Genomic DNA, 20,632 nt, shown 5'->3' with positions numbered 1-20,632 from the left:
GCCCCTTAAAGGGACTGCGCTGTACAGCCCCTTAAAGGCGCCGCTATAAAGCCCCTTAAAGGGACTGCTCTGTACAACCCCTTAAAGGCGCCGCTATACAGCCCCTTGAAGGGACTGCTCTGTACAGCCCCTTAAAGGCGCCGCTATAAAGCCCCTTAAAGAGACCGCGTGGCGGGAGAGCCCCAGCGCCCTCCGCCCCGGGCGGGTCTCAGGCCACGCGGGAGGGACCCCGAGCACCCGGGGGAAGCCGGCCTGGGTGTCAGCCAGGCCCCAGGTTCCCTGCTGGGTCTCTCCCCCAGGCACAGAAACCCCAGCTCCTACAGACCCGACAACTCGCCCCCCGCAAAAAACGCCTGTAGAGCCCCCGACTGCTCCTTGGGCCCACTCTCCACTCCAACAGATAGATGCCTCCGGCCCTGCCGCTCCCTCGCCTGTAGAGCCCCTCAGCTCCCCACAGGCAGCCCCAACCCTCCTAGCAAACTCCTCCACTGGCACCGCCCTCAAACTGCAGCACATTCCCCCAGCCCCTGCAGACCCCCACACCCCGCATGGCTGCAGACCCGACCAGACAGCCCAAGCCCTGCAGACTGCTTCAGCAGATCGCCGCCAGGAACCCGAAGCACATCCCCAACCCTTGCAGACCTCCCCAGCTCCTGTGGCCCTTCACCACATCTCTCCCTACCCCTGCAGACCCCTCACCAACCCGCAAGGAGCGGCTCAGCCCAGCAGGTGCTTCAGCTTCTCTTTATTGATGGACAGTTGTGCTCTCCCACCCCAGGGCCCATCAGAGTGCTGGGTGAGTGGGGGCTCTGGGGTGGTGGGGGGACATGACTAACACAGGAGACAACGCCGCAAGGGGAGCATGGGACGCTCTGTGCACGGAGCCAACACCCTTCACCTGCCCCCATTCCCGAAACAGCCAGCCGAGAAAGGCTGGATCTGCCTTGGAGTGGGTCTGGGGAGGCATATAGCCATCACAAAAAGGGGGAGTAGCAGCTTGCCTCGAGCAAGGAGGGGTCCAGCAGAACCGTTGACCACACATCGCCTCTTCTCCTTCCCCAAAACCCCACACCAGGGCCAGGGAAAGGAACATTTCACACTCTGAGGACAGTCACCGGGAAAGAGGAGTCCCAACAGCACGCAGAAACCTCCTACGCTGACTCCAACACACATCAAGGCAGGACTTAAACTACAGGGAGAGATTTTTAAAAAACTAAACACTTCAAGTATTTTTTTTTTAGTGATTTAAGGTCTCTTGCCCCTGCTGCTGCTGCACTGGGTGGTGTTTAGCAACCTACATCCACTCTAGGGACAAGGACAACAGCGCAAGCGATGGCTGGTCTACTGCAAGGGGAGACGGGGCAGTGGGGTGGTGGGAGGGGACAGGGGAGGGGAAGAAGACCCAGTGGGCACTCAGGGTACGGGCACCACACGCATGGTGTTGGTGTAGCCAGAGCCAGGGCGCCAGCCTGTCAGCACGATCACCAGGTCGCCGCTCTTGAAGAATCCTCGAGCTTTGCCTAGGAGAGAAGAGGGAGGCATCAGAGCCCAGTCCCACCCTGTCTCCTTGCCATGGGGCAACAGTGTTCATCAACCACTCCCCAAGTCACTAAGCTGCCTGTGCCACAGCAGTTGGGGCTCCAGGAGCATATCAAAACCCCACCTTCCTACTGCCCACCCATCTGACACCCTTCGCCTCTGCTCTGCGGTTCTCTGCAACAGAACTTGAAATTCCACAGCACATGATCTGGAGGGGGTTTAGGACAAAGTCAACCCAGGCTTCCCTTGTCCCTCAGGAGTGGTGAATGTCATATGTCTATCACTCACCACCATATACCCAGCCTGGTCTTCTGCTGGAAATTCCTTACAGGCAGTTGTGCCAAACCCACCACCCCATTTCCCAATCAGATGTGGTTCTGCTCATGCAACCACCACCAGTTTCCTGTCCGGATCCAGTTACCACACAGGCAGCCAGTTCCTCTCTTCCCATCACCAGTGAGCCCAAAGTACCACCTAGGTGCTCAGGGCCACCAGGTCCCACCACAGCCACGTCCCACAGGAGGGTGCCACTCACCAACATTCATGCCCAGGGTGACACGCAGGTCCACATCCTCGGCCCAGGCGTCCTGCGCAGGGTCTTTGCAGAGCACAGGGAAGATGCCGCGGTACAGGTGGGCCTGGCGCGCCGTCTGCTCATTGCGGGTGATGGCGATGATGGGGGCCCGCGGGCGGTACCGCGACACCAGGTGTGCCGACCTGCAGGGAAAACAGCCACGGTGGGGCTCCACACAGCCAGCTCAGCCTCCAGAGAGGACACCTGGGAACGGCCTGTGGGAGCACAGCAGCACCAAGGTATGTCTGTCAGCCACCAGGACTCCCAAAGCCCCTGGGGGGATGTGACCAGTTTCCACAAAATCCACTCACCAACCAGCTTGGTGCTCTGCTAGGCAACTGGGCAGACCACCACTGCTTGTCCCCACTGGTGGTGACAATCTCTTCACCTCCATGTTTAGCAAATGCTATCAGGGTGTTTTGGTCCCTGAACAAGCCTTTACTTGTCTCTGTTGCTATGTTAGGGTGGCGAGATGCCATTTATTCCAGCCTCTGCAAGCAGGCCTTGGCATCTCAACAGGGGTCCCTGAAAGTTCCCTGTTTTGAGGCACTCCCGGTTTTCAGGGTGGAAAGAGCCGGTGCCAGCAGCGCTGCCCAAAGCATGCCAAGGAGGAAGCCATCCACCTCCCAGCCACCCTGAAGCCAGCAAACAGGCCAGTTCCTCCACACAGAGCTCTGCTCCTGCACCCCATGGGAAGCAAATGCAACAGAGGCCAAAATTTGTACTGGGAAGTTGGGCACAAAGCCTTTAAAATGCTTTAAAACACCTTAACACAGCAGCAGCACAGCCTGGGTGGGGACTAGACTACAGCCTTCCATTCTCTGAGCACTGCTGAGGGAGAGTATCTACAAACAAATTCAAACTGCAAGGGTGTGGCATCTGCAGCTCCGTCTTTCCAACGGACATGCTGGTGTCTCCACTTGCTTTTGCAGCCTCGTTTAGTGGAGCCAAGCTCAGCAACACTCAAATGCAAAGTTTGCTGCTTAAAGCAGGAGACAGCAGACTGCTCCAAGCACCCAACCACACGTGCCAGCTCTCAGACAATCTTTCCCACACTGTCCAAGCCGCTTCCCATGAGATCTGGGAGATTCAGGTACTCACAAGAGTTAACCTAATCCACAGCTAAAAATATTCAAATATCAGAGTTCAAATTCTTTAAGAAGGTCAAGTGTAAGGTTGGAACATTTGACAAAGAAACATTAGAAGCACGAGGACATCCAGAACTCGGTGCTTACAGCTCCCTCCTCATCTCTGCAGAAAGGCATTTTCTACTTGAAATCATTTTAAGCTGTACGTTTTGGTCAAGGTTTCACTGATGGTCTGCATCTTCAGATACATGTGCTGCACTACTGTTTTGCTGTGAATCCAGCGTGAGAAATCCTCCTTTCCTTCCAGAAAGCAGTCTGAGACTTATGGTCGGACGTGCTTTGGGAGCAGGCAGCCAAGGTCCTCTCTAGATGGACGAGCTGATCCATGAGATTCCAGCTCCCATTCCACAATGGAAGAACCAAATCTCTGCTTGGCAGCTGTCACCGTTGCTGGTCAGAAATCCCAAACTACATTATTCCAGCACACTTCACCTGCAGCCACTGAGCTCACCTGGTGCTTGCCATATGCCTGTCTGTGCAGAGAGATTATCTGCAGGCAGGGACAAGGAATCCTGGAAGAGGACATTTCCAACACTTTCCATTTCCCTGCCTATCACAGCTGCGCAGTCCCTCTTCACCCCTTGGGCTCAGGCAAGCAGGGCTGATGACTGCAAAGTCTAGCAAGGGACCAATCATTTGGATGCTACTACAAAAGGCCAAAGCCTTGATTAAAAAAAAAATAGATTCTGCATCCACTGAACTTCTGTCTCACTGTTACATTGATGATTTCTTGCCAAGTAGTTTGAATTGAAGCTGCAACGCTTATTTTCCCTTGGCTCTTCCAGCTGGCGCCACTGCCACTTGTAGCAGTGAGGGGAGGCTGGGCTCAGAGCTGGTGCCACGCTGGCAGAGGGAGGCTGAGGACTCAGAGCGTAGGGATATGTGTCCATCTCCCAAGGAACCAACACTGCAGGCACTGCCAGAACCCGACTCCACTGGTCTCTCAAAGTCATGGGATTCTCCTTCCCCCACCCAGTCGCACAGCAGGCCTGGGGGCACTTGTACCCTCCTACCTTCCAGACTTGGTGAGGACAATAATGGCCCCGCTGCAGCACTTGAAGGACGCTTCCACAGCGCCAACTGCAGCGGCCTCGGTGGGGTCGCAGTTGAGGGGGGTCAGACGACGCAGTTCCTCAAACAACTGCCTGTGAAAGATGGCGGCTTCGGCCTCCCGGGCAATCTACAAGAGCAACACGCGTTCGGAGACAACACTCACGGCAGGCGCTCGGGCACAGGGCAGGGCGAGGTGCTCCAGCAGAGTGCCACATCCATACTGCAGCCTCTGGCACTGTCATTAACCAGCGAGCTCAGACTAAGCTCACCCCAACAGCACCTTGGTCCCTGCAGAGGAACCACTCAATTCCCAAGGGTTCTTTTCCCAATGGTGGCACCTCGCCCTGTCAAGCCCACACTCAGGTGACACTCATGCCAACTGCCAGGCACTCTTGCTCTGCTCCTGCCTACTGGGATACCTCCCTGGCACGGGGTCAGCTCACATGGCAGCGGTTTCACAAGGCTGGGATGGGCAGCGAGAAGCTGGCCAAAGCCTGCAGTGTTAGAGCGCAGTGTGTTCTGCCACGGAAAGGGCTGGCCCAAGCCCCCTCCTGAGCCCTACCTGCCAGACTCGGTCAGGACTAGCAGGGCTGCAGCTAAGCACTTAAAAGAGGCCTCCACCGCGCCCGCCGCCATGGCATCGGCAGGGTCCCTGTTGTTAACATTGAGGCGTAAAATTTCTTCAAACAGCTGCCGATGAAACATTGCGGCCTCAGCCTCGCGGGCGATCTGCAGGCCCAAGTGGGAGGGAAGGAGGAGAACAGAGGAAAGAAAAGAAGGAAAGATATACCAGAGGAACATGAGATCACGTTAACTTGCTTAATTGTCATAGTAATGCATGCAAGAGGGTATTAAGGTGAAGCAGTGAAGCTTTTTGTCTCTCAGGTTCTGACTTTGCTAAATGCAATCCAGACTAAAATTCACCGTACCATGGCTGGCAGGCCCCAGTCACTGGGCAGGCATTCCAAACATGGTATTTTTGTTGTATCTGGGAGTTCCCACAGAGCAGACAAACATAAATTGCTTTTCAAGGAGCAAAACGAGCCAGCTCAGAGCCAGACTATGCTTTGTCATGGCTGCTTATGCCTTCCCTGAGAGACTCTTATGCCACCTACCTGCCTGCCCATGGTCCTGCTTGCAATTCGGTAAGAGGGAGTATCTGGCTTTCTTTCCTAGGCTCCCAACACCAGAGTGCGGCTGGAACAGTTTTCATGGAGCCAACATGCAAGCAACACACTTTAAATGTCATCTCTGAAGGTGGGAGACTGTTCTCTCAGTCTTGTTACATTTAGTTTAACTTCAGGGTCAATGAAGATTTTATTTGAAAGCCTATAAAGATTTATTTTAACTTGAGAGTCAATAAAGCTTCACATCCAAATGGGATACCAACTTCTTTTTGGTAATAGGGAAACAAACAGGAACAAGTCTTCCTTATAGGGTTGTCACAGTGTGGATGTTGGAGTGTTTGCACAGTGCCAGATATAGACAGATGAGAGGGACAGAGGCACAACTAAAGGCTTTGTGTTCTGTATGAGCATTGGCAACAGGTTCAGCAACCTGTTCATCCCAGAATCCTGGGAATCTTCATGTTTAATCATCTTGGAAGGCCTGACAACCCGATAAAGAAGGCTTGCAGAGACTAGAAAAGCATGCAAAGGTTCGTGATCTTCTCAAGGACAACTTCATCCAGTTACTCCACAAAGTGAACAGCTGCTACACAAAGCATGACAAGTTCATGTTGAATTAGAGACTGATGTGCCACCACAGTGAAAGTTCTGGAGTTAGAAAAATCAGCATTTTGCTACTCTAGTATTAATGAATTATTTTATGTGATGCTGGGAATTATCCCTTCCACTGTTATCAGTTTAAGCCAAAGCAGTTAAGTATCTTAGATCTAAAAATAACAGGACACAGGCAGCGGGCCGGAAGAGCAGGCCAGTGCCAACTTGTCCTAAAGCATATTGTTACTGCTGGATTTAGATAAAAGGGGAGTATTTGCATCACAACACTTACTCCAAATGCAGGAGCTGGAAGCATGGCGGTTTATTTTCAGCTCCTGGTACAAATGCAGAAGGTCCATGTAACACAGAGAGCAAATCTGATTTTAGAGGGAATTCTGCACTACCCATGTGTAATGGAATGTGGGAATAGGTGTGTGCTTTGACAGCGGCTGCAGAGGGGCACAGCAGCTTCACCCCAGAGCTGGCTTTGCTCAGACAGGAATAGCTACATAGAGTTTCCAGTTGGTGCACGAGTGGAGATACCAGGGAGGTGGGAGAAAGGAAAATGGAGAGGCTGTTTAAACCTTGGTCCTATCAGGCAGCATAGCATAGCCAGGCTGGGCTTTGAAGTGTGAATCCTGGATTGGAATGGCAAAGATGCCCACTCCCACCTACAGCAATCAGCCTGCCCAGTACTTGGAAGTTTGCTGCTGCCCACTTCAGATGGTAACATCCACCTGCTCCAGCCATGCTGCAGATCCCCAGACCATGGTTACTCAGGACATTATTGCTGGGCTTGACTAGTAAGAAGTGAATTAGCTGAGAGGAAAGATCCTCACTGTACCAGCATGTGCTCGTGCTCCTACCGTAAGAGTTGGCACCTTGCTGCCTGAAACATCCCACACTTAGTCAATCTGTATTTCAATTTCTGCACAGTGTTAAAGCCTTCAGTGCTTCTCCAGGGGCCCTGGTGGAATGAACACCATGCCCAGGTCTGTAGGAAAAGGGAAGCACATGCAACAGATCCTCAAATCAGTCGACAGATACAGCACAATCTGCCCAGACCGAAGAATTAATGCCAGGATGGAAACCCAGGCATAACATTTGCTGCAGCAAGTTCCCAAGTCTTGGTAGGCAGTAGGTCTTTGTGATTTAGGGGTTGGAAAAGGAGGGAGAAGCTTTAAGGTGCACTGTTAGCATTTGGCCTGTAAAGAAGCACCACCGCCCAGTGATCGTAAGCCGTATTTTGCATTTGCCTCATGCAAAAAAAACACCACTCCATACTGAGGTAAAATATGTTTAGGTAACACACTGCAAACCAACACTGGCTGAGTTGAATAACCTACAGAAGCTGAGTTACAAATAAAACTGGTGAGAGTTAGAACTTGTGATGTGATTCACATTGTGTTGTGATTCACAGCACTGGTAACTGGGGAGCAGCAACGCTCACGGGTACTTGATATAAGGCTTATATCAGCTGAAACACGAACTTGAAGCAGAGCAGAGGTTTCTGGCAGTTCAGGCATGTAAAAGTATGGTGCTGTCAGTACTCATGCAACAAACCCCCCCAACCCCCAGCACACAGCAGGTGCTGAATGCAACAGTGCTGTAAATCACCCTCAGGAGCCTCCCCACCCCCTCCCATGCAGGACTCAGCCAAAACCTTTCATTATGTATAGATAAACTGCTTAAAGCAGCTCCATAACCCTGCAGAAGTTTAAGGCATTTAATATGCCACTGCAATAGGACATTGGATGAAATTTCTGCCAATTTCCTGGCAATGGCAAAAAGAAACGGGAAGTTTTATATCTCAGCATTTCAGAGCAGCTCTCAGCTCTGCTTGGCAAGTTTGGAGCACACAAAGTGAGATTCCAGGCCCTCAGGACCATGTTTGTTCAAAAAAAAAAAAAAAAAAATCGCCCACAGCAGAGTGTGAGGGAAAAAAATGGCTATTTTAAGCAGCTGGGTCCATTGAGGCCTTTGAGTAGCCAGCAGCAAGGTGGTGTCCCTGTCCCAGGCAGGGCAGGGCAGTACTCACAGCGTGCTGCATGCGCACAGCCTCGAGGGGATAATCTCCCTTGGCTGTTTCCCCGGACAGCATGATGCAGTCCGCCCCATCCAGGACGGCGTTGGCGACGTCGCTGCCCTCAGCACGTGTCGGGCGAGGCTTCTTGATCATGCTTTCCAGCATCTGGGAGAGAACAAACCCACGGGATCAACACACTGCCAGAGGAAGCAGCTACACTTCAATACTCCTTATGGCTCGGGGAGAAAGAGGGATGCAACTTAAGGACCGCAAGAGTTCTCCATGGGTACAGAACAGAAAGAGGGTGTGGTTCCTAAACCAGCTTTGATTTAAAGCCTCCATCAGCAAGAAAAATAATCCACTCCATTTTATACCCATTCCACATTTACTCCTTTTCCAGGGAGATTTAAACCACACAACATCCCAAATACTCCAACCTTCAACTTCTCAGCACAAAGCTTGATCCAAGGAACTCAGGGCTCTTTAGAGCAGTGTGGCACTAGACGTATTTATGGAAAGCTCAAGTCCAGTAATATATTCTCAAATTTGGGGATTTTATCATCTAGAAATCATAAAGAGCAGGGTCTGCACCAATAAAGTCACCTTCTCCAACACAAGATTTTAAATGCTTTATGTTCAGGGTACTAAACTCAGAACAGTAAATCCACCAGCTTCCTAAGCATTCACACTTAAAATAGTGGAAAATGGGACAGCTTTCCATGAGGTGACCACTTCCTAATCCCTTTCCACACTCCAATTCCTGCCAGCTCTCCTGTCTTCCTCAGGTGCTCAGCTTCCCCCCAGCTGGAGCTCCCCACTTGTTTAAACACTATTTGCTTCACCCATGGGACATTGCCTGAGGCTGTGTTTCAGTTGCATTTCTGTAGCAATACAGGAAACAGGAGCACATGCCATGGTAAATCCAGAACATTCTTTAATGATTACTGTTTAAAGAAGTCTTCACTTCCACAGCCTGTGTGCAGAGCAAGGACAGTCAGGAAACCAGTCCTCCCAGTGCTCAAGAACTGTGCATGTGACCCCTACCAATCCCAGAAAAAGGAGAAGGATCCTTTGCTCAGCTCCTTCCAAAGCTGTAGTGTGGTTAAATTTCTAAGATACCTAGAGCTCAAAACCACATGATGTTTTGAGGTGTATAACATTTGGCAAGAAGTCCCGTAATCTAACTGGAAAAGATACCAAACACAGAAATGCCTAAATATGAGCTTTTCAGCTATGAGCAAAACTTCTCTACATCTCATTCTTTAAACGAATGCCATCAACCTATGGCTGTCCCCAACATTCCCTCCCAACCAGAGGAGTGAGGAGCCAAAGGTGGTGCTTCCAGTACCTGAGTGGCACAGATGATGGGCTTGCCAGCCCTGTTGCAGCGCCCAATCATCATCTTCTGGGCAAGGAAGACTTTTTCAGCTGGGATCTCAATTCCCAGGTCACCGCGGGCCACCATAATGCCATCACTGGCCTCCATGATCTCATCAAACCTGACAGCGAGAGAAGAGCTGTGTTATCCCATTTGTTCTGCAAAGCACCTTCCCATCTGTCTGTCCTCTTCTGAAAGGAGTGCTCATGCTTTTCATGGGCTGTTTGGGTTCTTGCAAGGCCAAGGAAGGAGGAAGAAAACCCAGAAGCAAAGCACAGTACATATTCAGTGCTACACAAAGCTGCCTGAAGCTACAAAAAGGGAGTGTGAGTCGCTTTGTTTCAGTGTGACAAACCCAAAGGATCCCCTGCACAAAGCTCACCTGCGTACACCCTCGTGGTTCTCGATCTTGCTGATGATCTTGATGTTCTTTCCCTTTTCCCCCAGCACCTTCCTGACAGCGTGGACATCAGAAGCCTTGCGGATGAAGGAAGCAAACACCATATCCACGTTCTGCTCCACACCGAATTTTAGGTCCTGAATGTCCTTTTCAGAGACGGCAGGCAGGTCGACGGCAGCGCCGGGCAGGTTCACACCCTTCTTGCTGCCGAGCATGCCGCCGTTCTCAATCTCCGTCATGACATAGTCCTTCCCTGAAACACATGTTCCCACAGTTAGTGTTTACAGGATAGCTCCTGCTACCAGCTCCCACACCACCTCCCTGCCTGGGAACTGCAGTGTCAACAGCAGCACACAAGATAAAAAGCACATCCCTTCTCTTCAGAGCATTTCTGTACCATGTGAGCTTGCAGTTTACCCTTGGGAACACAATAGATTAGCCTAAAACAACTTCTAGGCTGTTCCTGGATAAAATAGCTGTTGTTCACTACAGGAGATTGGGATTGCCTCCCCCAAGAAAAGCTAGCAGGTTGCAGTTTTGCACACAGAGCCCTGCAACACCAAAGCCTCACCTCCCACTCCCTACATGCTCAGATTTAGAGGCTTGAGGCTACAGTAGTTTAGGCAGCACTATAAAGTGAGTACTATGGAAAGTACCTTGCCTCTACATTACCAGTTAAAACTAGTTCTGTCTCTTTACAAAACCCAGGGTCTGTGCTGTAAAACTAGTTAAATCCTACATTAAGATCACAAATTAACCTGGCTGATCATGAACAGTGGTATGGCCTTATCACACATTCCCCTTTGAAGACAGGGTTCAGATGCCAGCGCAGTGAAACCCAGCCGAAGCTAGTTTTTGGATAGTTCTTACACTTGAGGTAGAGAATTTCAGCTTGAAGTCTCACTAAACCTTTAAGAACTATATTCTGCCTTCTTCAACACACAAGTGCAAGCTAAGAAAGAGTTACTGGAGGCAAAGCACAAGTATATCCTGAGGAACAAGCAAACAGGCAGAGCTAAAATAGCTATTACCCACCTTTCTCCCTAACCACCAAAGAAATCAGACCATCATCCACATAGATTTTGCTACCAACTTCTACAACTTTGGTGAGATTCTTGTAGTCCAGCCAGAGCGTGTTCTCATCACAGTTCTCCATGAAGGCATCGTCCAGGGTCACTTTGAGCTGTGCGCCCTTCTTCAGCTCCACTTCTGCTGTGCCACTCTGTGTGACAACAAAACCAGTAAAAACCAGCACACCACCATCTTGTAGCCCACAGCAGTTTCTCAGAACTTTTGGGAGTTGGTTTGTTACCTCATTTCCTATGATATTTTTTTGTTTGGAAATGGCCACAGGCTCAACATGGTATCAAGTCTGTGTGGTGAAAAAAGTGTGATAAAAAAAGGCAACTTACTCCCTTAATGAGTCCAGTTCGGATTTCAGGTCCCTTGGTGTCCAGTGCAATTGCCACAGGTCTGTAGGTGATGGGATCAGAGGCAAAGCTCTCTGTGGCTTCTCGCACATTCTTGATTGTGCCCTCATGATACTGGCAAGAAAAGAAAAAAATATGGAAATGTTAAATCTGGTTCTACTTGGCTGCTTACAGAAAAGATCCCTGTGCACCCCAGAGGCTGCCCAAGCTGACTGTTCTGCTCCCTGTTTCAGTTCTACCTTCAAAATTTAACCAAGACAAAGCTTCCAGTAAAGCAGAGTGCAAGGATACAAGGGCCTTCCTGCCATGAAGGTGGAGTCTGGAAATTATCTCGTGTGCCCTCAGCACTAAGTCCAGAAGGACAACTCAAGGAGACAGTTCCAAGGTCTGGCTGAAGTGATTTTTTTATGAGGGCACACATCTGCCAATCAATGGTGTCTCACCAACCAGAAGGCCTTCAAGAGTAACTTTTCCAAAAGCTTTCCTGAACACCTGCCTATTCAACACAGCAGAATATTCACAGCACCAGCAGCTGGATAACTGTGTGCATTCAAAGACCTGATGGCAGAAGAATGTCACAGTGCCACACAAGGCTGTGCTCCTCCCTCCATCAGAGCAAGGGAAGGTATCTCTTCACACTGCTAGCTCCCACACACTTCCAGCCTGAACCACTATCAGTCCTGCAGGTGGACAGGCTTTTCACTCTTTGGCCTGAATCCCCATAGATAAAGGATTTGCTAAAATAAGGTTATCCATGTAAATATTTACAGTTTATTTCCGAAGTCAAAGCAATCACAGACAGCTCAATAGAGACCAGCACCACATACCTGGCTTCCAAACCTTGTTTGTGAGAGCTTTTTACTAAATGCTGCCAGTTTTAGGATAGTTTTGTGACAAAAGCCATCCCAGCTCCCTCAAATGTGCTACAGATGGCCAAAAGATCAGTTTACTTTACTTGTTTAAATAACATTAAGAGATAACCTCAATTACTTACAACTAGTAAGAGTTGTGTAACACTTGACAGACTTTAGTAGCTAAGACATACCCTTTCCTCTCTGTGCCACGTGGACTGATGGAGTTTGACCTGACTCACCTGGAACACTCGTTTCCCTCGTGTCACTCACTCACCCCAACACGAGGCCTCCACACTGACTTTGGTATCTCGGGGGATGATAAGCCAGCACCAGGAAGGTGAGGCTGAAAAAAGCCATGCTGAAGTTCACATGTGTGCCCTTAGCCAGAAATATCTAACAGCTGATAACTCTTTATAGCAGGAAAATGAGTCAGTTTATTGACAGTGTGCAAGCTGGGACTGAGACAGCCTTGACCCTTCCAGGCACTGCAGCTGGGGTGGATGCAGCACAGAAAAAATGCCCTGACAGTGCCACAACACTTATCTGAATCCAATCATCCGAGATTTCCATTTTAGTTTGATACCAAGGACTAAGTGGCTCCTGGGAGTCTGACTTCCTGAAGAGTTACACATGCAGAACAGGAATGCAGGCAGAACTGGAGGCAAAAGTGTATGTAAAGGGGAGCCAGGCAAGTGCCAAAGCACCTCTGTTAAAGCTCAAGCCCTGGTAAATGCTTTGGGGTGGACACGAGAACTGAAGCACTTGTGACAGATGGAAATTCTTTGGGCCTTCACTGGTAACTAGGGCATTTTGCAGGAGCCAGGACAGGACACAAACTCAGGACTGGCTATGGCTGATGGTCACACTCTGCAGGCAACAGCCACACCAGAGCCTGCAGTCAGCTTTGCTGATGTGAGATGGGTAACCAGACCTCATACAAATCAGGAAGACCTCAGCCAAGTTCACAGACTGCAGCAACTGGGCAGTAACGGTGTCAGAATTCCCAGTTTCAGCCTGGCCACCAACTCCTTGATGTGCTACCTGGCTCAAGAGCCACCCAGCTGCAAGGATTTGACTCCTGGGACACAGTTACTCCACACTATTCTTTCTCCAGGCTGATTTCCCAACTTCAAAGCCTGCACTGACACTGTCCTAGGGTGGTTAGTCAAGGTCTGATGGCTGCCCACAGTTAAGTATCAGCCCTTTTGATCCTGACACTGCCCTGTGCTCATTAAAGGCTACCAGGGTGAGAGGCCAAGCTGTTACATACCACGAGACTCATGGGTCACTAAGTAAAGCCACCTACAGCTGCTACTGGGTGACATTTTGAAAGCTGGAAAGCAGCCAGGGTCAAAAAAAACAAACAAACAAACAAAAAACCTCAGCAGAATGGGATCCTCTGCTCCTCCAGTATCACTGAGGATCTCAGCTATTTATAGCAATAAGGGCTTGACTGTCATGGAGTGTTGATTTCTTCTGACCTTATTTTTCTAAGCTCACCACACCATGTCCCAGGCTCCATGGTGGGACCTTCCAGAGTGCCAGGAATGCTCCTGGGGCAGATGGTTAGCCAGAAAACTCAGCAGCCCATTCTTCTCACTGGGCACAGTAATTACATCAAATCACCAATAACAGATGCCTTTTGATCAGGGTTGTTCATGGATCGCCTGCTTGCAAAATCCCCAGCAATGGAACGAGTGAGATTAACTGATAGTGTGCCCTCCTGCAGAGGTGCAAAACAGGGACAGGTCTTCTCAGCTTTTGCTGCTCACTGGGAAGCAGCAGCTTTGGGAACAGCAGGATGTGGGAAAGAACTGAAGGATTTCATGGAAAGCAGTTGGCACAGTGTCAAATACCAGTTACCTGGCTCCCTGCTACAGGGCAATGACACACAGACTCAGTATGTACAACCAGCATGCTTTCCCAAAAGCAGCTATTTGACCTTCCCACACCAAGGATGGTCTGGATGAAACTGGATTTCCCTCCTCCCTGTGGGGCAGGATCAACAGACACACACAGGCTGTAGCAGCTCGGACCACACCCTTACCTCATGGGTGCCGTGAGAGAAGTTGAGGCGGGCAACGTTCATTCCAGATTTAATCATTTCCTTCAGTTTCTCCACAGAGCGGGAGGCCGGGCCTAGAAGGAAGAAATGGTTTGAACATTAACTTTAGAAAAATAATGAGGTAACCCACACAGACCAGGCTGTTTCATGTGGAAGAGAAAAGGTAAATGGATACAGCATTGCTCAGCGCTGCAGCAGCAAATATTGTTTTAACTTGCCCACGGAGTGCAGCAGAACCCAAGCAATTCTCATTTCCCTGGATACTGGATTCACTCCCAGCAGTAACACAGGTTAGACAAACACAGGAAAGTCATGTTCCTCCACCACACAAGTTCAGCACTGGCAAGGGATGAAAGTCAGATCTTTCTCACAATTCCCCTAATAAGTTTCACCAAGGCGTGGGCTCCTAGCTGCAATTCTCTCCTATCTAGGAATGGCCTACCAATGGTGCAGATGATGCCGGTGTTTCTGGCAATGGTTGGCTCCGAGTCGATGTCCAGGCGGCACATGTGCTCCAGGAAGGTGTCTGCCATGGCAGCGTGCAGCTGCTGGGTCTGGATGAAAGCGGTCCCTGCATCGTGGTGCTTCGACATTGTTGCTCGATTTCGGTGTCTGGAAGGGAAGAAAGCAGTGCCAGGTTTGGGAATCACCCACCCTGAACTGCCCATCAAGCAGAGACACCAAGACAACAATATGATGAATATGGAGGTAACAAGAAAGCTGCTACTGGGTCAAACTAACTTTATGTTCCTATTTGAGAATCCTAACAGGCAAGGCACATTTCTATTTCATGTCATCCCCCACATGGACCACCCAAAGCTCACCTGCCTTCTATGCAGATGTTCCCTTCATAGCTTCTCTTCATTGCCAGTCTTCCCTTGGAGCTACACAACGCAACAAAATTCAAGCACTTGAGTGCACAGGCAGAGGTTCTGCCTCCTCCCTCCCAGCTCTCCACTCATTTCTCCTACAGGCCTCAACTGCACGTCCCATCCCACATGGGATCGGGCAGCTCGGCTCTGGCGTGACTGCAGCACGCCCGGACATGGACACTTCTGCCCAGGAGGACCTAATCACAGCAAAGTCCACGTAAGCCTAAACCCCATCCTTTAAGCTTGGGCAAGCAAGCAGGCTTGAGTTGATTAAACACAACACTTTGGCAGAGAACATACAAAAGACTGAAGATTTAATAGACCCAAAGTCCCTCTCTGACTGAAGACACTGCAAGTCTCCCCCACCTCCTGTACTCCCCCTTCACCTACAGCACTGAAATTTATCATTATGTTTAAAATTTGTTGTATTTTTTAACATTTGGAATAAAAAACTTCTCTGAACTTGGTCTGTTTGCCTCCTCTGGACTAGAGAGTCCTCACAACAGCAGGACCAGCCTATTGTTTTTCAAAGAGCAAGCCAGAGTTGAAGCTTAACAGTCCACTGGGATGTGAGGACATTCATTTCACAGCAGTGCCAGTGCCCCAGGCATTTCTAATTGCAGTAATTTTGTTCTCAAGTAGTAGTGGCAGCTCAAAGCTTTGTCTCTTGGATTTGCCCAGGCTAAAATCCCAGCATAACAAAAGCCTCTGTTAAAAGAATGATGCAATGTGGTGGCTATTGGCATGGGCAGATCACTCATTTTGCCTTTAAAGATTGATTTAAGGTCAAACTCTGTGCCCTGGGCACACAGGTGATACTGAAAGCAGGCATGAGCAGCCTTCACGTCCAAGATGCTCTTATAGAAACATGGGGCGGGGCTCAGCTAAAAGGTGGGACAGAGCAGGAATTAGAGCTGGGTTTTTGTTCTACCCACCCCAGGCAGACAAAGTCCATCAATAAACCACAGAATGGTGCGAGGGGCACACACCAGCCAGCTCAGCATATCCAACTTTGACACAGAAGCATCAATAAACCCAAAAACTCTGGCAGAGCTAGCAGGACTGAGCACAGGGAAGGGCAGACTAAGCCCTGCCAGCCCGCTGCCTGGCCCCAACGCTCCTCCCCTGCTCCGCAGCCCTTCCTCAGCAGCCCTTCCTCACGTACGTGCAGATCCTCGCGCAGGCAGCCCTGACTCACCCTCACTGCGCTGCCATGCGCCACAGAGCAGCCAGGCCAGCAAAAACCATAATTTGACCTGGCAAAGCTTTTTTTCCCTCAGCTCTGCCAGAAGCTGCTGATTCACTGCAGTCACTACAAGAAGGTCTGCCCACATAAAAAGCCCAACATAGTTTCATTATTATAGGAAAACCCTCTGGTCAGTCCTAAAACATTGTGTTTCAGCCCTCTAACACTTGCTGTTGCACCCTCTTGACACCTGCAGAGCAGTGTCAAGTTTCCTTAGACGCCAAAAAAAACAAGCCTTTGCTGGGAAATCACCTCCACGCATAGGCAATCAGGTTTTCGCAGCTTCTAGGAACAAGAGGAATACTGAACAAGGTATCCCAACATGGAAACTGCAGCCAGAGCACATTTTGTAAGTTTTTAAAAAATAGTCAAGTGAATTCTCCCTGCATCATGGAAGTCCCCCACCCACTCAAGTCATTTACAAATATAATTTTAACACCCTTGAAGTCTTTATAAAGAGAAAGGAAAAGTTCACTTCCCAGCCAGTATCCTCTTCACAGGATTTTCCAGCAGTTCAGAGGGCTCAGAAAAATTAACTGCAGACACAGTGACCTTGTCCAGGGGCGAGAGCAGAGACGCAGGAGCCAGAAAGTATCCCAAACACCCATCTGTCTACAGCACCATGCCCACGACCACCAAGAGTCTTCCAAATACTCCCTTCTGCCTTCCACTACAGTGCATTTACAAGGCATCAACTGAATTTTACTGGAATGACCAGTCTCATATTTATAACAGGAATGTCTGGCATTTCCCACTACTCCGCCTTTTTTTTTTAACATCAAACAGAGGAGCAAGGATTTCAAGGACACCAGAAAACATGGAGCATTCAGTCTGGGCAGATTGAGGAAAGGGGGGTGAGCAATACCGTCTAATGCCTGAATGTTTCCAGCACTGAATAAACCTGAATTCATTCCTCAAGGAATAACGATTAAGTCCCCGAATTTATTACTTGGCCTGCCCAAGCTTCAAGCAGGGTGTCCCAATGCCTGTTCTGGTATCTCCTCAGCTCCTGAATATTTCAGACTGGCCATCCGAGGTCAAGACTGGGTTTTACTGCAGCCAGGTGAGTAATTCCAGCCAGCTCATCCCATAGGTCAGATGAGAGAAAGCCTAAAATCATAGTCTCTCTGGATATGCCCCTTGGGCATGGAGAAAGGAGGGGGAATAGCAACTCCCACCCATGCCCAAGTCTCTGCTGTTATTGGTGACAAAGTGAAGTAGAAACTGCAGCAAGGGCTGTCCCCAGGCCACAGCCAGAGCTGTGTCACTGCCTGCAGGAACTCCAGCCAGGAGGCTCCCAGGGGGTGATGATTCGGGATTTACTGGTCAGCCTCACTTACACAACCTCATGGATGCTGCAGAACAAGGCTGCTCGTGCCCAGTCACCCTGCCTGGAGGCAGAAATGGTTTGAGTTAATGCTCAGGGCAGGGTTATGAAATCAGGCAGGCCTTCAGATTCCCAAAAGAAGTCTAGAAAAACATCAGCCTTGCTCATTCCAGAAGCTAAAGGCATTCAACAACAGAGAAATGCAGCCCTGCAGAGAAGCAGGTTTTTACCCTGGCCTGACATCCCCTCTCCCAGGGACAGAGGACAGCACATTCCAGCCAGGCAGCTGGTGCTGGAGGTGGTGTCTCGCTGTTACGTAAGGACAAAATGGCCACCCCAAAATTCCACCCCTTTTCTGCAAGCCTGGATGGAACCCAGGAGCCACCACCTGCTCCTGGCTAGCCGACACTCTCTCCAGCACTGAGCTGCAGATCCACAGGAGGAGAGACCCACAACGGAGATGCCCCTCCAGCTTTTTGGCAATGGGGAACAGGAAGATCAGGCTGGTCTGGCACTTTCCCCGTGTCACGGCTGGCTGTGCTGCGCCTTTGCCGAGCTGCCCTCCCTGGAAGGCTTAACTAAAAAAATAAGAGGAGGTGGCAAGCATCGGATGTTTGGTGACGAGAAAGACTTATCTCGAGGGTATTTGTAGGACACACCTACAGGCTTAACCTTGCAGAGGACAGGGAGCCTTTCAGCTTAGCAAAAAGCACCTGGCTGCCTTCAGGCAAGCTGTAAAAACCTGCTTTACAAGATAAAAGCAAGCTTGGGGGTTTTCTTTTCACATTTAACTAGGCAGAAGTGTAGACCACAGCGCTGCATCCCCACTCCAGGATGGAGATTGCTGCACGTGGCAGCGCCCCGGTACTGCAGCCCCATTTCCTACGTGCCATCCATCACCACCCGCTGCGGCTCCATCTTCCACCAGGAGAACGAGGGCCAGACCAGAGATAAAGGACGAGCACGTGTCCAGCCGGCCTGGGAAACGTCTTACTCCCATCAAATTAAATTATCAATTTGTTGGGTGGAAAGGGAATTAAGGCCGGCGGTGGATCACTCAGGCTAACAGCAATAAATGAAAGTTTTAGTAACAGGTTTAGATAGATAAAATAGTAGGTAATTTAAAAAAAAAAAAAAAAAAAAAAAAAAACACAAAAAACGCAGGCTGCTGCAGACTCTCCAAGCTCTTTATCTAGTGCAAGTGAAGTTTCTCAGACAAGTTTCACAGGCAGAAGTCCCTGGTTCAAGCACGTGGCTCGCAGCAGTGCTTCCGGCCTCGCACAAAAAACTTTTGCTTAATCCGGTGATGGGCTGGAAACCTGCTGGCACCAGTACGGACCATTAACCCATCGACCTCCTTTTATATTAGCCAGAATTCTTCTCTATAAACGGGATCTCGGGCATAAAATTACACTCTTCAGAGGGTTTGATTTTTTTTTTTTAATTAAGCACTTCTAATTGCACAAGTTCCTGGATGTGTCTGAGTAACCAAAAATTTGTCTCTGCACCTTCGAGCCAAGGCAACTAATGATGAGCAGCAGGAAAATTAACAATTTAACATGACAAAACCTTCATAAAACACTGATTTTTTTTGTTAACCTGTGCCTCTCCGATACCGAGTTGCCTTATCAGAACAAAAGCAGGTTTTTAGATACTGCCGCCTACTTTTAGTAGTCTGAGGAGACAGTCGGGAGGTTGCTATTGTCCGCCGACAAAAGCGCTATTCATGCCTTGGTAGCTCTGCAAAGGGGGTTTAAACACGTTTGGAAGGTTTTCACAGTTCAAGAAACTGCCCAAATCAGTTGGACGTGCTTAAGCGGGCACAACTACGGGAGAAGATTAATTCAGGAAGGGCCTTCTCTTCCCGGGGGGGGCCGGGAGCAGGCTGCAGCATCGCTGGCGGGTGCAGTGAGCCGGACGGTGATTTAAGCCGATGCCCTTCGGGGAACTGCCGGCTCTTACGTGAGAGCAGGCGGGGTGGGGGAGGCGGCCTAGCGCCTCACTCCGTCTGCCTCTGACTCAGCCTCCAGCGGCTCGCTGCCCGCGCCGGGCGGCAGCCGCAGCGGCGCCCTGCGCTCCGCTTAACGGCACGGCCGCCGGGCACACGCGGGGCTCCCCGCTCCCGCGTGCCCCGCCTCACTAGCACCCCAAACCGTACCCCCGCCGCCACCCCGCTCCCGGAACGGCCGATTCCCGCTGTGGGCCGTGGGGAGATGCTTTGGAGCCGGCGTTCCTCGGCGTGGGATCGGAAGGGATGCTCGGAGCGGGCGCTCCCCAATGCTGGGACGCGGAGGGATGCTCGGAAAGGGCGTTCCCCGGTGCGGGATCTCGGGGGATGCCCGAGGCAGAGGAGGGGACGCGGGGCCGGGGCTGCCGGCAGCCACGTGCACGACGCCGCGAGCCCCCTCCTCAACCCGTAGGGCGCGCGCCCCCTCCCCTCAGCCGCCGCCCGGGGGGACCCTCTCCCGGCGGCGGAAACACGGGAATAACGGCGGTACCGGCGCGGCCGGCCCCACCGCTCGCAGCCCCTCAGGTCGCCGTTACCTGCCGCCGCTCAGTCACGCCGCTAACGCGTCCTCTCTCCCCGAGCGCCGCCGCCGCTCTGCACGCTGCCCCCACGCCCCGCCAAGGTGATCCCGGCCGGCCGCAGCACCGCCCCCCTCGGATCCCTCCGCCGCCCGCCCTGCCGGGGGCCGCAAGGGCGGGGCGCCGGGGCTACTTTCAGGGGCGGACGCACAAAGCACGGGGGAGGCGCTGAGTCACAGCACGCGCTCGGCCGGCCAATGAGGAGGCGGCACAGCTGCCGCGCGCGCGGACGGAGAGTGGCCGTCGCCTTAAAGGGACCGCGGCCCGGCGCGGCGCTCTTAAAGGGACCGCGGCCCCCCTACTCACACTGACACCCCCAGCTCACACCTCAGGGGTCCCTCACTCTGGGGGGGACAGCGGCTCCGGGTGTTTTGGGGTGCTTTGGAGGGTCCCGAGACCTTCCAATGGGGACA

General features: G+C 51.0%; 1 protein-coding gene across 2 annotated transcripts; it reads right to left on the bottom strand.

Annotated features, from left to right (window-relative positions):
• Nucleotides 1-730: 730 nt before the first annotated feature.
• On the bottom strand, nt 731-20,310 carry PKM (pyruvate kinase M1/2). 2 transcript variants are annotated; one of them, XM_021554244.3, is made up of 11 exons: nt 20,178-20,310; nt 14,631-14,800; nt 14,171-14,262; nt 11,252-11,383; nt 10,875-11,061; nt 9,822-10,092; nt 9,410-9,560; nt 8,074-8,226; nt 4,877-5,043; nt 2,075-2,256; nt 731-1,520 (listed from the first exon to the last, which is right to left on the bottom strand). In XM_021554244.3, the coding sequence occupies exons 2-11, from the start codon at nt 14,779-14,781 to the stop codon at nt 1,414-1,416; spliced, it is 1,593 nt and encodes a 530-aa protein (XP_021409919.1). In that variant the 5' UTR covers nt 14,782-14,800; nt 20,178-20,310; the 3' UTR covers nt 731-1,413. The 2 variants fall into 2 exon arrangements, with proteins under 2 accessions (XP_021409919.1, XP_021409918.1); XM_021554243.3 differs by lacking the exon at nt 4,877-5,043 and adding an exon at nt 4,275-4,441.
• Nucleotides 20,311-20,632: the final 322 nt, after the last annotated feature.

Source organism: Lonchura striata, chromosome 11 (assembly GCF_046129695.1).
Source record: "Lonchura striata isolate bLonStr1 chromosome 11, bLonStr1.mat, whole genome shotgun sequence".
NCBI classification, from domain to species: Eukaryota; Metazoa; Chordata; class Aves; order Passeriformes; family Estrildidae; genus Lonchura; species Lonchura striata.
This window is presented reverse-complemented; position numbering and strand designations above follow the sequence as displayed.

Excerpts from the sequence above, each read along its gene's own strand:
- PKM (XM_021554244.3), bottom strand. The coding sequence starts at position 14,781 with ATGTCGAAGCACCACGATGCAGGGACCGCTTTCATCCAGACCCAGCAG. Across the intron at positions 11,384-14,170 it reads TCTCTCACGGCACCCATGAG|TATCATGAGGGCACAATCAA; the intron begins GTAAGGGTGTGG and ends TTTTCTTGCCAG. Across the intron at positions 5,044-8,073 it reads CTGTGCGCATGCAGCACGCT|ATCGCCCGCGAGGCTGAGGC; the intron begins GTGAGTACTGCC and ends TTGGGCCTGCAG.